The 15,673-nt window shown below is 40.5% G+C and overlaps 1 protein-coding gene across 1 annotated transcript; it reads right to left on the bottom strand.

The window, feature by feature from the left end:
* Positions 1–4,788: 4,788 nt before the first annotated feature.
* Positions 4,789–12,540, bottom strand: fam83hb (family with sequence similarity 83 member Hb). The gene is made up of 7 exons (XM_083899857.1): positions 12,409–12,540; positions 11,976–12,308; positions 9,636–9,800; positions 9,418–9,542; positions 8,768–9,325; positions 6,282–8,688; positions 4,789–5,266 (listed from the first exon to the last, which is right to left on the bottom strand). Exons 1-7 carry the CDS (start codon positions 12,529–12,531, stop codon positions 5,246–5,248), a joined length of 3,732 nt encoding a protein of 1,243 aa, XP_083755983.1. The 5' UTR covers positions 12,532–12,540; the 3' UTR covers positions 4,789–5,245.
* Positions 12,541–15,673: the final 3,133 nt, after the last annotated feature.

Consider the following 15,673-nt stretch of genomic DNA (forward strand, 5'->3'; position numbering starts at 1 on the left):
TTAAAAGCGCTCCTCTGACTCAACTCGTGGGAAAATGAGCAAACTGACAGGTTAGACATAATCATTTGAAGTTGTGTCAATATTGTGGCTATTCCAAAAAATATTTAAAAGTAAGCTGTTGATAGCTACTTAAACTGTAGCATTTATATTATCTCTGTAGCATTAGCAGCTAAGGCACACGAACAAAAATTAAGACACGTGAAACGTGTTGAATATTTATATTGCTGTTGTTAATTACGTTGCACGAAAAGTATAACGACACTTTAGCTCAAAAGTAAGCTAGCGTTAGCTGCATTTCAGCTCAGGTTTTGACTAGAGGTTAATAAACGACCGTTAGCGAGAACCAGCTAGTTAGTCAGTCACTTGGCAAAAGACGAGCCATCTATAACACATCTGCCATTTCTCTTCTTTTTTTTACTTCTACAACAGGACTCAACTTGGAGGACATGATTAATGTTATTCCACTGGAAGGAGGTAAAATAACCGCTCAGAAAATTGAGTTTTAAACGTTTTCAGTGAATCCAGTGTATATTTTTCATGTTTTTCTCAGCTGGACAAACACAGGAGCCTAACGTTGACCAGCTGCTTACTAAGCTAAGAGGGCTTCAGCAAGGTACAGTCTGACTAATTTGGACTAATTTAATTGGTTGTAAAGCAGGTTAGGGTTAGTTTTCTTTCAGAGTAAAGTCTATCACCTTTCTTCATATTTCTTATAGATATAAGGTTCAAATTGTTTAAAAACATCTGCAGGCATGTGGTTAAAGGATGTACATATATAACAGCGTTATTTGTGGCCCTGTTACTGTACGTTATTGTACGTTATTGTCTGTCTGATTGATATCCAAAGAGTAGATGGGAAACCAGAGAGTTGTAAAGCCGTACTTCCGCTTTCGTGTTGCATTCGCGACGCTCTTTTGCGGTGCTTTGTTTCATCGACGGTCAGGTTTTACGGGTAATGGTTTATGTAGTATTGAGTTATGACGTTAAGGGACGAGTTTTCTTCTGACTGTGAATCATATAAATACGTGTTATGTTCGAACTGCGTTGAATGTGACATGTTAATTGAGCCCAAACCGGGATGTGGGATTCACATCTTGACTTTGTCATCTTTGTGCAGCGTTTCTTCCACTTCCGCTGTTGCGTGGACTTTGTTTTCTCTCGGAGATTTCGTCCAAAAACACATTTTAATACAACAATCACGTGGGCGCGTGTCGGATGTCCTAAAACGATTAACGATTTCCGTTACAACTGCGCAGTGAAAACACTAAAGCAGGAATAAACACGGATGATTTTAACATTTGCCAGCGTGCACCAATAACAAGGCAGCGCGTGATGACGTTATGTTAATGAGCACACACTTTCTGTCAATTTGATCAAAAATAGCAGCGTGCAGAATATAAATCTTTATAGATTTACTCATTTAGGCACTAGATGTCAAGCAGAAACGCACTGAATGAAAATACAGCGCCACACAAGGAAGTAAAACCGTGAGTGAGATAGCACTGTCTCTAGATTATAACCACTCTCTGGTCATGTAATCAGTATCTTCAGTGAGGTACATCCTTACCTGTTACTCCCGCAGAGGAGTATCAGAAACATGATGAATGGGGATTCATGAGATATGATTATTGTCTCCGCTCTGTTGAGAACCGCAACACTCTTCAGGGACCCTTCTGACAATACATGTAAAAAATAAATACTTGTCTCTCAAATTCAGCAGAATAGAAATCGGTAGTTATCTAGGTTGTAAGTGTCTCGTCTTTCTAAAGGGAAACGAACACTGGAGAAGGAATTGGAGGAGATTAAATTATTCAGTGACTCTCTGAAAAAAGACTTGGCGAATTGTAAGTTATAAACTCACTCAAACCTTTTAATATTTTTTTGTCCAAGTATTGTTTTACATTTGTTTTGTTTTTAGCGTCTTGATGTTTTTTTGTTTGTTTACAGTACTAACTGAGGCTTACCAACTTGAGGGCATCCACGTGGAAAGAGAAGGTAGTTGCTGATGTTCATGTTGAATACACTGCTTACAACACACAACCTATTATCCCTGAGTAAATCAGAATAACCCAGTGATCACGCAGGTGTATTCCTGATGTCGTATTCAGAGCTTTGTAGGAAGCTGCAGTTCCAGTTTGAAGATTTGGAGCAGGATTCTGCCAGGTGAGCTCCTTCACATCACAGCAGCCACATCAGTGTGAGGCTCCGACGAACATGGTTCATCTCCACTTTCCTATGACCATGTGTTTATGATGTCTGACACTAGATGGCAGTAAGAGTCAAATAAATAGATTGAAGGATTTAAGAGCATAAACGACTCTCTTACCAATACAGTACATTTGTTGTGATATTGTTTTCAATACGTTTAAGCCCCAGTATAACATTTGTGGAAACATTTTAGTTATTTTTAAATTGCAGTGTGATGCTCAGTATGTGTGTGTGTGTGTGTGTGTGTTTTATAGGCAATTAAACCAGAGCATGAAAAGTGAGGAAATGATGGAACAATACAGATGTGAAATCCAGGAATTCAAGCTTAAACACCGGAAACAGAGGTGTCTTAATGGACAGCGCAATCATTTCATTTTCCTTGAAAATGTCACATTTATACGAAAGCCTTTTTTCTCCCCTGCAGAATGAAGTTTGAACAGCAACTTCATCAGCTGATAGAGCAGCATAAGAATCTGCGCTCCATCTTTGTAAGTGGGTTTCATTTAATATGTATTAAAAGACTGGTGCTTTTGCTTGTCATATATTTTCCTACTACTGAAAAGGGTACCGCGACAGTGTGACATGGTGTTAATTTATTAAATATTTCGAATACGTAGGCGCCAGAAAGGCTCCCAATTGAAATCGAGTCCGCTGAGAACAGAAAGCTTCAGCTGGTGTCTGCTGGTAAGTACCCGCTCAACTACAGTTCACTCATTCTACTGTATGTACATGTGCAATCAAATCATTTCTGTTCATGCATATATTGTTTTCCTTGTCTGGCCCTGTTGATGTGGTCTTCTGTGGTTCTTGTAGAGCAGCTGAAGTTGGCTCAGCTGTATCAGCTCGACGAGGAGCTTGACGACGTCAGGAAACAGAAGCAGTCAGGTACAGCAGCTGCAGATCCTCCTCAGCACTAAATCTACATACGCAGTACGCGTTTTTGACTATCAGAGGTTCAAGTCCCATGTTTTCCTTTCAGTTAGAAGCACTTTGAACCACTTTCTTTGTCAGGAGAAAGTCTTAAATCCTAGCGTTTGAATTCTGACATACATAGTTAAATAAGCTTCAGTCATTCTCAAAATGAATTAAAAGTAACCAAAGTTGTACTCAGGCCTTCTCCAACTAAACCACCTATTCCTGACTCCTTGGCTGGTTTGATCAACTTTATACTTTGTTCATATTAACAGTTCTGCACTTGTTAAATGGTCCAGTAGACTGCATTTATGAAATGTCAAATACTTTACATGCTGTTTCAAAATAAGTAGATATAGTAGAAGGATCCTGTTAATTCTCTCATTATATTTGTATTGATATGATTATAAAAGTGTTCATGTATTTAAAAATATAATTTGTGTGTGTTCATAAATAGGGTCTCATTTCATGGATCTTTAAGAACATACAAATACAGTGATCTAGTACAACATTCACAGCCACGTTTGAGCTTTAAAGAGATTTAATAAAACACTTTTTGCAGTATTACATATACAATGTAATACTATGAGGTTTTCTTTAAAAAAAAAAAAACAACAACAACAAAAAAACAGCACGTTTACCCTGTACAACTGATTTTCCCCTAATTAACGGCAGTTACTTTTTACAGCCCAGACCACATGCTTGTGTTAATTAAAAATTAGCATAAGGCACGTTGATAGTACAAGAAGACTGGTCATAATCAAGTTACTTAAGAATATCAACAAGCTCTTCTTTTATATAAATACTGTATGTACAATATCGTCTTGCATAGAAAAGAGTTAAACCCCTTAAGTGTTCTCCAATTTTATTTTGATTTACTTTACACACAAAAAATGCTCTCAAGTCCTGTCTAACTGTCAGAGCAGGAACAGTACCGTAAAACTAAGTCTTTGGTGTAAAAGTGAAGACCAACAAAGGAGTTTGAAGTCCTTTGCAGGGCGTAGTTCTCAGAAGTCGAAAGTCTTATGTAAGATGACATGGCCCTGTTCCAGTATGCAAATGTACCTGTATTGTGATTCCTCCTTTCCCTTAAGTGGTGATGACTAATTTAAAGGACCAGCAAGGAAAAATAAAGTGAGGCACATTTATTTAAGGGTATTTTTTACACTTTTTCAGGTCAGCTATAAACCATTAATATTTACACTGCATAAGTCAAAGATCAGTGCCTTCTTCTTCTTTTTTTTACCCTACGACTCTGACCGTGTCAGCGTTGAGGCTTCCTTTCTGAATGGTTACTTGACACTTTCAACCCTGAGAAGTGGGTCCACACCTTAATAGAAAGGTACATAATGCTCTCTTGAGAGGATAAAGTTCACCAGAGGCTCAACTTTCAATCAAAACTACGAACTGCTGCTGCCTCTGCATTAGATTCACACATTAGTAAACACATGCTCTCACTTTCTGATGAAGTCACTTTGTGCCTTAAAATCTTCAAACATTCAAATCCTATTCTGTTTACTCTATCATCATATTCACATATTTGCTTTCCACACTACGTTATTAGTTAGTTGCCCCCTTTCAGTTTTTGGCACACTGGGAATCCACTTCAGTCCAAATTTTACTTTCACTAAAAAGACATTGCTAATATACTATACATGTGCAGCGAATTATTATTATTTTTTCATGTATTTGTTTGTTTTTTTTGAGTGCCGTGTCTGCTTTCCTTTCCGTGGACCGTCTTTCCCTCTAATCACGTTCATACAAGCTAATTTGTTGAAAAGCTGCCCTACCTTCTTTGGGTAGGTGAAACATCAGCCCGTTTAGCCAATGTGCGCAAGTAGAGGGACTCTCTTGTTTCTCACCATATATGGTAAAAGTTGTACCAGGTCTTGGCAAATGGGCACATTCCAAACTCAGTGACTTTTCTTTTATTTTCAGTATTTCATATATATATATATTTATACAGTCTTTTCAAGTTTTATTACTTGTTGTGAAAATCCAGGAAAGGCTGCAGTGTTGAGCCACAGAGGTACTTTGACAGTGTCGCTGGCATAAATGGACAATGAGTCTTTTGATCATCTTGCATAAATAGTTTCCATTTAAAAGGCCGCTCCTCCATCTTCCATTAACCCAGGCTGTTCCCCATCTGTTAAGAGAACAACAGGGATGATAGTGAATGAAACAGGTTTAAGGACATGCTTAGCTTAGTGAAACTAACCAATATATAAGCAGACCTAAGGAAAAACTCAGGTGTTGTGAAGTGTGCTTGTTAGCTTTCAATGAAAACACAGCTGCCAATGTGGATACATGCAATAAAATCTATGCCTGCTTATGTCTAGTGTCCAAAAGTTCATAGAGAAAATCAGTGTTTTTTTCTGCGTTTAACAGCTGCTGGTCTTTTGCTGCCTTCTATAGTAAATTTGTGTCCCCGAGGTAAGTCTGAACAAAGGATTTCTAACACATAGGTCACAAAATAAACCTAATCTCCAGTTCTTTATGGACTTATAGAAGCAACACAAAAGGCTGTCTAACAGTGAGAGAAAGTGGCAAACATATTCTGAAGATATCATAGACTTAAAATTACATGGATTTAATATGGCGAGCCTTTTGTTAAGAGGCTAAAAGTTTTATTCTTGCGTCCCCGCTGGTAGCCATGATTTCAGGGAGGGCAAGTATCAGGTTTTATCCACACTGAAACAGAACTTTTCCCTCTACAATCTTTTTATGTTTTTCTGTAAACGCAACAAATCCCTTACGAAAAAAAACCCAAAACGATTCTATATGCTTTACTACATATACCAGGCCTATAGGTAGCGCTGTATATGAAAAAGATACGCTGTATGTAGAGAGATGGACGTCCGACAAAGTTTATTTTCACAGCTTAAAAGCCGCCACTATGTCAACCCTTCATTTGTTGTTATTTGAGAATAAAAACTACTTTGAATTAAGCTAAAAACATCTGTAATTACTTATAAAAACTATTTAAAAGAACTAAAATAATTACTCTTGATTTTAAACAAATCTGGCTCAAACATTTGTTCTCACATCTTAACTGTAATATATACTAGACAGGTGTATCTGACTGTAACTGACTAGAATCTGGTCTGTCGTTACTATTTGTCGTCAGCATGGAAAACATCATCCTTGCAGTGATAAACTACCTCAAAGCGGCTGTAGACCTTCTTCTCCTTCCTCAGACTCTCTATCCTCTTCAGCAGTCCCTCCCGCTCCTGGACGTTCCCCGTTGGTCGCAGGAATCGATTCTTCTTTAAGGAGTTGTTTTTGTCCTTCTCCCCGGCGTCACCGTCTCTGTTTGCTCCTGTTTCTTCCCGCTCTATTCGGTTTTTCTGGCTGTTGGCTGAGATCTGCTCCAGAATGACTTTGGTGTCATCTCGTAGGTTGCTGCTGAACAAAACGGAGCTGCTCGGCCCCTGGTATCTAGACGACCCTGACGTCCCTGTCGATGTCTTGTGATTGGCTGTGGTCTGATCGGTATTAGTAGATCCTGTATCTTTAGCTGATGAACTCTGCTTTGTGCTCGACTCTTCTGCAATCTCTTTGACCATGCTCATGCCCCTATCATCTCCTGAGTTTTTCTTCTCTTTGTCCTTTGGCCCAAGGAATCCCTTTAGCCTCTGAGTCTGCTTCTTCAAGAAGTCGATGGTCTTACCCTCACCCTTGCTTTCTCCCAGTGTGTTGATGGATGTGTTTGATCCCATAACCTTTTGATGTCCTTCCCTAGAATCATCGTGTTGTAGAGTTGAGGAGCTGTAAGAGCGGCTCTTTTTCAGTTCGCTCTTCTCTGCGTCTGTAGCGTCTGTGGTCAGAATCTCCTCACCACAAGAGATGCGACGGGGATTCAGTCCTTTGAACTTCAGCTGATCCTTCTTGAAGAGCTTAGGGGAAGGAAGAGGCTTTAGAGACTTGAATATATCTTTCTTTTGACCCTCTGAGGCATGCTCTTCTTTTTGAGATTGAGATGTCTCTGAAGACTTCAGGAAGTTGATGGAAGGCTTGGAGTGGAGAATTGGTGGTTTAGAGGAACCGACTGAGGTTTTGCGAGTGAGCTCTGCCAGTTTGGAGGAGATGTCTGACTTCTTTGGTTCAGGTTCGGTTGAAGTGACAGTGACAGTTGGGACTTTAGCAGTCGTAATGATGAGAGGAGGTTTATCAGAAAGATCTGCCTTTTTTTCATCAGGTTCTGGAGCGTTTAGCATCGACTCGGTCTCAATTTTAGAGGCTTTTCTTTTGGCCGCCAAGTCTTTGAAATACTGCAGTCGATTCGCCGGGTCATTCATATTCAAAGATGAAGATGATGTTGTGACTTCAGGTTTTTCAAAAGTTGTGGTTAATGTTGTTGTCTTTGCATCTTCCTTTGTTTTCTGAAGCCCCTCCTTTCTTTTAATGTCATCTCTCAATCTAATTTCCCTTTCCTCTTCAAGGCGCATTTTCTTTTCCTTTTCTTCTTTCTCATTTTCTTCTTTCTGTTTTTCTTCTTTCTCCCTTTCTTTCTCCTTCTCTTTTTCCTCAGCTTTCCTCCTCCACTCATAGGGCTCACGAGACAATGACCTCCTCTTTTCTAAGATCTGGGCAACGATTGAGGAAGTGCGCCCTGTATCTAACTCCTCGTCTTCCTCCGTGGCAGTTTTCAAACCTAGGCTTCCACTGTGCATCTCTGCCTTGGAAGATGAGAAAATAAGTGAAGAGCGGAGACGAGAGCTACGTTGAAGGAGTGGATTTACACGTGAACGGAATGATTCATGTTTGGTCAGGAAGCGTTCTGCAGCCTCTGTCGTCTCCACGTCTACACCAACCTCCTTTGTTGTACCTCTCTCTGAATCTCTCTCTCTTTCTTTTTCCCATTCCATTTCCCTCTCTTTTTTATCCAGTGTAAATGGCTTCAAGTCACTGACTGAGGGAAGCAGATCCTTGGTTGTTGTCGAGTCTTTGTTGCTGCTCTCCGGTAATTTGGGCTTTCCATACCGTGGTCTCAGGATATCTGGTCTGGGCTTTGCAGGAACATTAGGTGGCTCTTTTGTTCCAAAGCGAGGAACTGAATTTTCAGCAGCTGTCGGCAGTTGAGCTGGTGCAGGATCTTCAAATGCATCGGGCCCTAAAGGCTGAGCCAGACCTTCCTCTCCACTGTCCTCATATGTGCTAAGATATGAGTGGATTCTCCAACTCCGTAGGCCGTGCCTAACACTTGCATCTTGATCATTCTGTTGATCAGACTGTTTGAGAGACTCTTTCTTCTCTGGTGGGTGGGGCTGGGTCGGTGAGCTCAGGCAAGCATAAGACTGACCTAATGTTGGTCTTTTATGGGAGGAACCTCCTCCATATCTCCCAGCTATTGGAGGTACTTGGTGTCCTTCAGGTCTAGTCAAGTCTTCGGATGAGAAGTCTTGGCCGTAGATTCCAGGAGGAGGCTCCTGATCCGACCGATAACTTGAATCTGAATACTGGTCAATGGAGAGGTGAGGAGGACGACCTCGAAGTCTGTCGTAGTGTCCGTGGCCAGAACCTGGCCCGGGACCGTCACTGTAGAAATGACTAGTTTGGGACTGCTCCCTGGAAAGAAAAAAAACATGATCAGTAAGGAAAATAGTTTGGGTAATTCAAATAGTTAAGGTATTAAAGGGTTATCTACCTGAACAAATCTGTCTCATCCAGATTATTCATGACTCTGTGCTTCATGTATTGCCTTGAAGATGTGTAGTTATCCTGGGTTCCCTCTGCATAGCTGTGTCTCTGGAAGCCACCAGTACTCAGGTCCATCTGCCGGGACACTATGGATCGCCCCTGCTCCAGGAAGGACTGCTGCAGACGAAACTGTTGCTGGGAGTACTTCCCAATAGTAATTCCTGCCCCAGGCTCAACGCTGTGGCGATATGGGTCGTTTCTCCGGAAAGGAAGTGCAAGGTTACGATCAGTTTCTCCGTAGGGGAAGGCAGAGGGAACCTCAGGCTGCCTTCGGTAACCTATGGGGTTACGCAAAGACTGGGTCCTCTTCAAACCAAACTGACCACCTAAGTAAGAACTGGTGCTACTGGTGTCAGAGAAAGCGAGTGTTGCATCTGACGGATCAATGACTAGAGGCTCTGACTGAGCATAGAGGATGCGGAACTCTTCATCAAAGGTGGTGACCAGCTCACCAAGGAAGAGGTGGGCAATACAGCGGTGGATCTTCTCATAGGACCACATGAAACTAGAGAAATATATGTTTCGTTAATGGGATGAATGGCACAGTAATCATGGAAATTAAATAACAGTTATAATTAGCACAGTTAAATGACTCACCTATAATTCCCACTGAGGACAGCCCTGCAGTCAGCCAATAGGAAACGGTCCTTCAACTGTCCCTTGAATGATTTCCCAGTCCGGGAGTTATAGGTTATTCCTGCCACAGTCCTGACACGCATCGTCTGTAAAAAGGACAACAATAATAGATTGATATTGGAGTTCTTGCCCAAACATTTGGGTGAAGATACAAATGTAATGTAAAAGGGAGAACTCACATGAATTAAGTCCAGGTTGACTTTGCAGTGCATGACCATCGACACAAAGTGATGGGCGTCCTGTTCGTCCAGTAGAATGTAAACAGGAACGTGTCGTCCCGCCGCTTCCAAGAGGTCAGAAAAAATGTCAACGTCTGTGAACATGTCCATCACCACAGCAACAACCTGGAACAAAAGAGAATAGACCAATTGGAATTTGCTGTGTATTGTCTTTATCACCAAAATATCATTACGCTCTTGAACAGCATGCTACAGTGCATGTTGATGACACTGAAGGACCTGAAGGAGTCTAAATGAAGTAGTATATTTATTATGTTATGTTATATTAAAAATACACTCCTCCTAGGTAGTTACCTTCAGACAAGTTGTAAAACTGAGTCAGTCAACAAACTGCATTTCTGTTCAAAGTATAAAAACCTATCCACAAAACATCATAGATTCAGAACAACCCAGTGTTTTTGTTCAAATTGCTGCAGCAAAATAAACGGTACAAAGTGAAGCACTAAACTACCCAATATAAACAAGATTTAAGTTAAGAAAAACATCATAATCATAAAAATTCCAATGAACAACAGGCCTTTTTTTTGAGGACTGTGAAACTGGTTATCTTACAGCTCATCTTTGGAGCAACACCCTACAGGTGCCCCAATACAGCATGGTGAGAATAAACAGACAAACAACAAAATAAACTGGTTGGTCGGGGTTCATCCTACAGCAACATAATAAAACAAAGCATTAAAAGAACTAATTTCCAGACTTTAACCTAATTTGTGTTGGTTTGGGATTAACTGGACAGAAAGTGAACCCCACAACTGTGAGCAGCTGCAGAATGGGACTAAAATGACTTTTCTTTTTATGTATAATATTGATTTTGAGAAATTGTGAATTCTAAATTGTTATAAGCAATATAATGTCGATAAATCTCTATTAAAATTCATATTGCAAACATGGTATAGTAAGATTAGCGACTCGTATCGCTCAGAATCAGTCTGTCCTCCACGGACGTGTTGAAACATTGAGACAGATATAATCTTCTAAATGAACAGATGGAAATAAAGCACAGGCCCACAGAACCAACAGGTTTGACTGCCTTTAGAGTTAGACGTCGGAACAAGGGTCTTTGTGCATGGAGTTTGCATGTTCTCCCTGTGTGTGTGACTGTAGGTGTGAAAGTGAGAGTGAATGGTTGTTCGTCTCTGTGTATTTGCCCTTCGATTAACTCCGCCCCCTGTGCCAGCTGGGATTGGTTCCAGTGACCTGTGACCCTCATGTTGAGGATAACACAGTAGACAATGGATGGATAGTTGGATAGCAAAAACTATGTGTGAAAGGGAGCAGTGGCAGAGCTGGCAGAGGCAGCTCAAAAGTCAGATTAAACTAACAATGAGATAGCATTTCCCACAAATGCACTGGTCTTTTTTTTATTTTATAAAAGAGATAACACTTTGGTTTGGTACAGTGCACACTGATAAGGTTACTCATGAGTAATAAATGGAAATTTACAACTTTGCATTTCGTTTTCCCACCTATCCACTTGAGCACACATGAGAAAGTACACATGCCTATTCACAGCATTCTACAGTATTAAGTAGGGCTCAGTGATTTGGGCGAACTATCTAACTGCAAGAGAAGATGGATCATTACCAAAGGACTGAATATATATACAGTACTGTTCAAAAGTTTGGGGTCACCTATACCATTTTTTTTGTGTTTCCATTAAAACTCACACTTTTATTCATCAAAAGTGTTGCAAAATGAATAGAAAATATAGCCATTGGACATTGACAAGATTAGAAATAATGATTTTCATTCAAAATAATAACTTTGCTTTCGTCAAAGAACCAGCAAAACTGTTTTCAGTTGTGCTTACATAATTGCACAAGGGTTTTCTTATCATCCAATAGCCTTCTAACACGACGTTTGCAGCTAGAATAGTCGTTTACCACATTAACAATGTATAGAGTGTATTTCTGATTCATTTAATGTTATATTTCATTCATTGGAAAATAAATGTTTTTCCTTCAAAAAGAAGGACATTTCTAAGTGACCCCAATCTTAGTAACGGCAGTGTAGATTAATATATATATACTCTGATGCAAGTATGAGAAGTTAAAGATATTAATTATTTCCAACAAACATTCATAACCCTTTTTTAATTGGAATAGAACAATCAAAAATAGAACTAAATTGCAGACGTTTCATATTCTGAGTACAAAACATTGTATTCGTACATTTACAAACATGACATGCTTCTGCCGCCATTTTTTATTTTTTTTAAAATCAGAACTACCTTTTGAAAGCAAACAGGAAATGCAAGTTTAACACCTCCCTTTTACTCACATGACGTGCGTTCTTGATGAGTCTCCTGGCCTGCTCCTTGATGCACGGCATGTCTGGGTCCGAGGGGTTGACCAGAGTGGTGACTTCTGTCGGCCCGACGAAGCTGTGCTGCGGCAACGGCCAGCCCAGGTCCAGACCGGGGGCAGCCAGGTCGGACTGCATCGGCCAGTAGGTGTCAGAGGAGCCGTCCACCTCCTGGCCTCCCTCGAGATATGTCAGCTCTGGAAGGCTGGCGGCCAGACTGGGCCCCTGGATTGTGGACTTGATGTGTTCAATTTCTGTCTGTGACAGGAAGCTGACCACATCTGCAGTCTGGAGGAACTCAAAGTAGCCCTGGTGTTCATGGGAGACACATTCACTTGAATTACATCAGAACACTTCACCACAAAAACACACATTTAAAAAAAAAAAAAAAAAAAAACCGCAGCCTTACCTGAATGTCATTTTCTATCAGCGCATCAATAGCCAGGCGGTACTCCTCACGGTAGTGTGGAGGCAGGTAGTTGGGATCGAGCGGGTTATCGCCAATAGACGAGCCCTGAGATCTGTGCGCCATGTTTGGAGAGAGAAACGTACGGCCAAAGGGAAGGGTTCAGAGGTGATCGAGGAGGAATTTGATCCTGTGTAGAAAAAACAGAAAAACAAAGGTTTAATGCTTTTGTAGCTGCACATATTCTTGTCATTCACGGAGACTGGGTTAGGACTCACAGACTTGTAAGAGATTTGAATTGTAAGGTGGTTGTTTTTTTATCTGTATAAGATAAATAACATGCATAACATGAAGTTGTGATTAATTTATTACGGATTTATGGATTACCTATTCCAAATGTTATCTTATAGACACTTTCTCTTGTCACAAATCATATTGCTAATTGGGTTGTAATATACAACCCAATTAGCAATATACACCCTAACACACCTCTCCTCCACTCATGAAACACAATAGTCATATTTTTCCCTCAATATTTTTTGGGGTGTTGAGAGGCACAAGGCTCGCAGACAGGTCACCTATGACCTCTTACGCAAAGAGTCTATTGTTTCTGAGTCGGAGTCTGTCGTAAATTTAACAAGAACACATTTTTAAATGAACAAACTTCTACCAGCGAACAACAGCTTCTGCTTACCCTCCAGCCGAGGTGTTTTGTTGTCCTTGTCTTTTCTACTGCGAGATTAACAACTTTTTCATGGTCCAATATAAAGCAAGAAAATCTTCATTTAAAGGTGCATTATGTAATAAATCTAAAGCAACTGGCCATAAAAATCCTCCTAATATGTCACAGAGACTCATGAATAATATTCATATAACAAACTGAACTCACCAACAACAACAGTACAGCCAAAATATTTGCATTAAACAAAAGTATTTTGCGGACCGCAAATCATGTTTGGGTTTTGAAATCATGTTTTGGCATGTGGCGCCACCTACCGCCGTCTACCAATCATTGCAGTCAGTAGAGTCTCAGCTGCCGAGCAACCACGGGTTGCCAGTTACGTCGGAACTACAATGGTGGAGAAAACGAAACCTAAAAGAGTTCGGTATTTTGAATTTGAGTGTAGTAACCGTAGTAAAGGTACCGTTCTTACATATGGCGCCTTTAAGTAACTAGAAAAGCACTCGGAGAGCACAGACCTCCGCCAAGGCAGCTCAACCCCCCACCCCCCTTTGGACTTTGAAAATCTACTCTAAGCATTGATATATTGGCAACATAAAATAATAATTTAGGGGAAAAATGCTGTGAAAAAGTTGTGCGCACAGTGCCTACAAAATACACCCTGCCGGCGTGTCTGGGTCAGATAGCGAGTGTTGTAACCAGTGATTGCGTCTGTGGATCCAAAATGTAATCACTTGTTCCTGGTCCTATTGCGGACATTTCCTGAAAATGTTATCCAAATCCATATGTGACTTTTCGCGTTATGTTGCTAACAAGCAGACAAACAAACTCCGGCAAAAGCATAACCTCCTTGGTGGAGGTAAAAATAACTTCAAATAGCAATACAATACATGTATGGTAACACTGGACAATTTCCAATCTAATAAGTCGCAATATCAGGCCTTTATCGTTGCTTACTGTGCATCTTTGTATTTTATTTGTCGCTTTCTGGTGTCCCAGTGTGTAGATGGTATTAGACTGTGACGTACAGTTAACTTCAGCTCTTATTCAATGGTATCACACACACTGAACTATCCTGTTTGTTGTAGTGACCGACTGAGAAATCTGTTGACAAAAGTAAGAACAAAGAGAAAGGATATGGAACACGTAGAGAGAGAGAGAGAGAGAGAGGAAGAGAATGAAGAGCGCCAAGTGAAAGAAAAGGCATGTGTGAGTGAGAGGTGGGAACGGCACGAGGAGGTGTAACGACAGGTTCTTTCATATCTTAGATCGGGGGAAACTCGTCATTCATGTGCGTCATGCTTCAAGTTGCTACTCAGGCCTCATCACGAGCAAAATCTGTGTGAGTTCTAGCCAGCGAATGGATTTAGGAGAGTTCGATGAGTCAGCTGTTAGTTATGTCATGACATGAAAAGACTTAAACTTAAATTAAGTCAGTGAAAGGACCATTGTTACGCAACAGTTTTGAAAATGTTTGATTACTCCGGTAAAAAGACGACGGCGAGAAGAGTTCGGATCAGATGCGGTACGGCTGTGTCTGTGTTGCCCTACACACAGTAGGATTTCACATAAGTATGAATAATCTCATAACGCCATCTCTACTCGAAACACAAGAGCCAAAGTCCCAGTCAGAGGAAGTTAAGACAACTGTCTTTTACAAGCAGAAATGTCAAGACAACAAAACACAACAAGAAGGGATGATTTGGACATCCAGTTCACATATGGAGACTTTGGCATGTAGGGTTTTCTTTAAGGTCGAATATGTACTTAGTTAATGTTGATTCAGCTTGAATAATAACAATGGCTGGTTCTGTATACATGTTTGCCTGTCATTAATGTTAATTGTTGTGTGGCTAACCCTGATACCATAAGAGAAAGTACTGTAGATCATGACGACATTTGTAACTAGGCTTGTTCATTCAGTGGTTCGGTTTCAACACCCCGACGCATGTTTACGTCTGATCACAAATGTTACAACAGAGAACCTCTTAAAGAGAAAACACTCTACCACTAAAGATAATGTATGTATGACAAACAGTATGTTCCTCACCTTCTCACAACAGCCAATCACCGACATCTACGAAACAAGAATGTCGCGTTGTTGAACCGACACAATTGCACATTTGACATTTCTGACTTTACAGTAGCAGCGTGTACCGAAGAAGTCACTTTGGAAAATGAGCAACATTTTCCTGAGGAGTTTATGGTCTCGTCTGCCAGTTTCAATCTTGTAAATTATGCTCCATTTAGAGGAAAACGGATGATAAATCACAGCACACATGGGTGGACACCAGTGTGATTGACAGTATCGTCCAATAGGACGTCTGAAGTCTACCGAATTTCATCATGGCACCAGTCTCCAGGCTTTAAAACAAATCAAATTGTATTTATATATAAAACACAGTTTGTCTCACAGGGTTGGCAACATCCTCTGTCCTTAGACCCTCGACCAGGGTAAGGAAAAACTACCAGGGAAAAACAACCTTATAACATGGAAAAAGAAAGAGGTAGAAACCTTAGGGAGAACCACAAAACAACAGTTCATTGTGCAACCAGGAGACTACACTCTTAGAAATAAGGGTTCCA

This window comes from Microchirus variegatus (genome assembly GCF_963457635.1).
Source record: "Microchirus variegatus genome assembly, chromosome: 13".
In the NCBI taxonomy this organism is placed as follows: Eukaryota; Metazoa; Chordata; class Actinopteri; order Pleuronectiformes; family Soleidae; genus Microchirus; species Microchirus variegatus.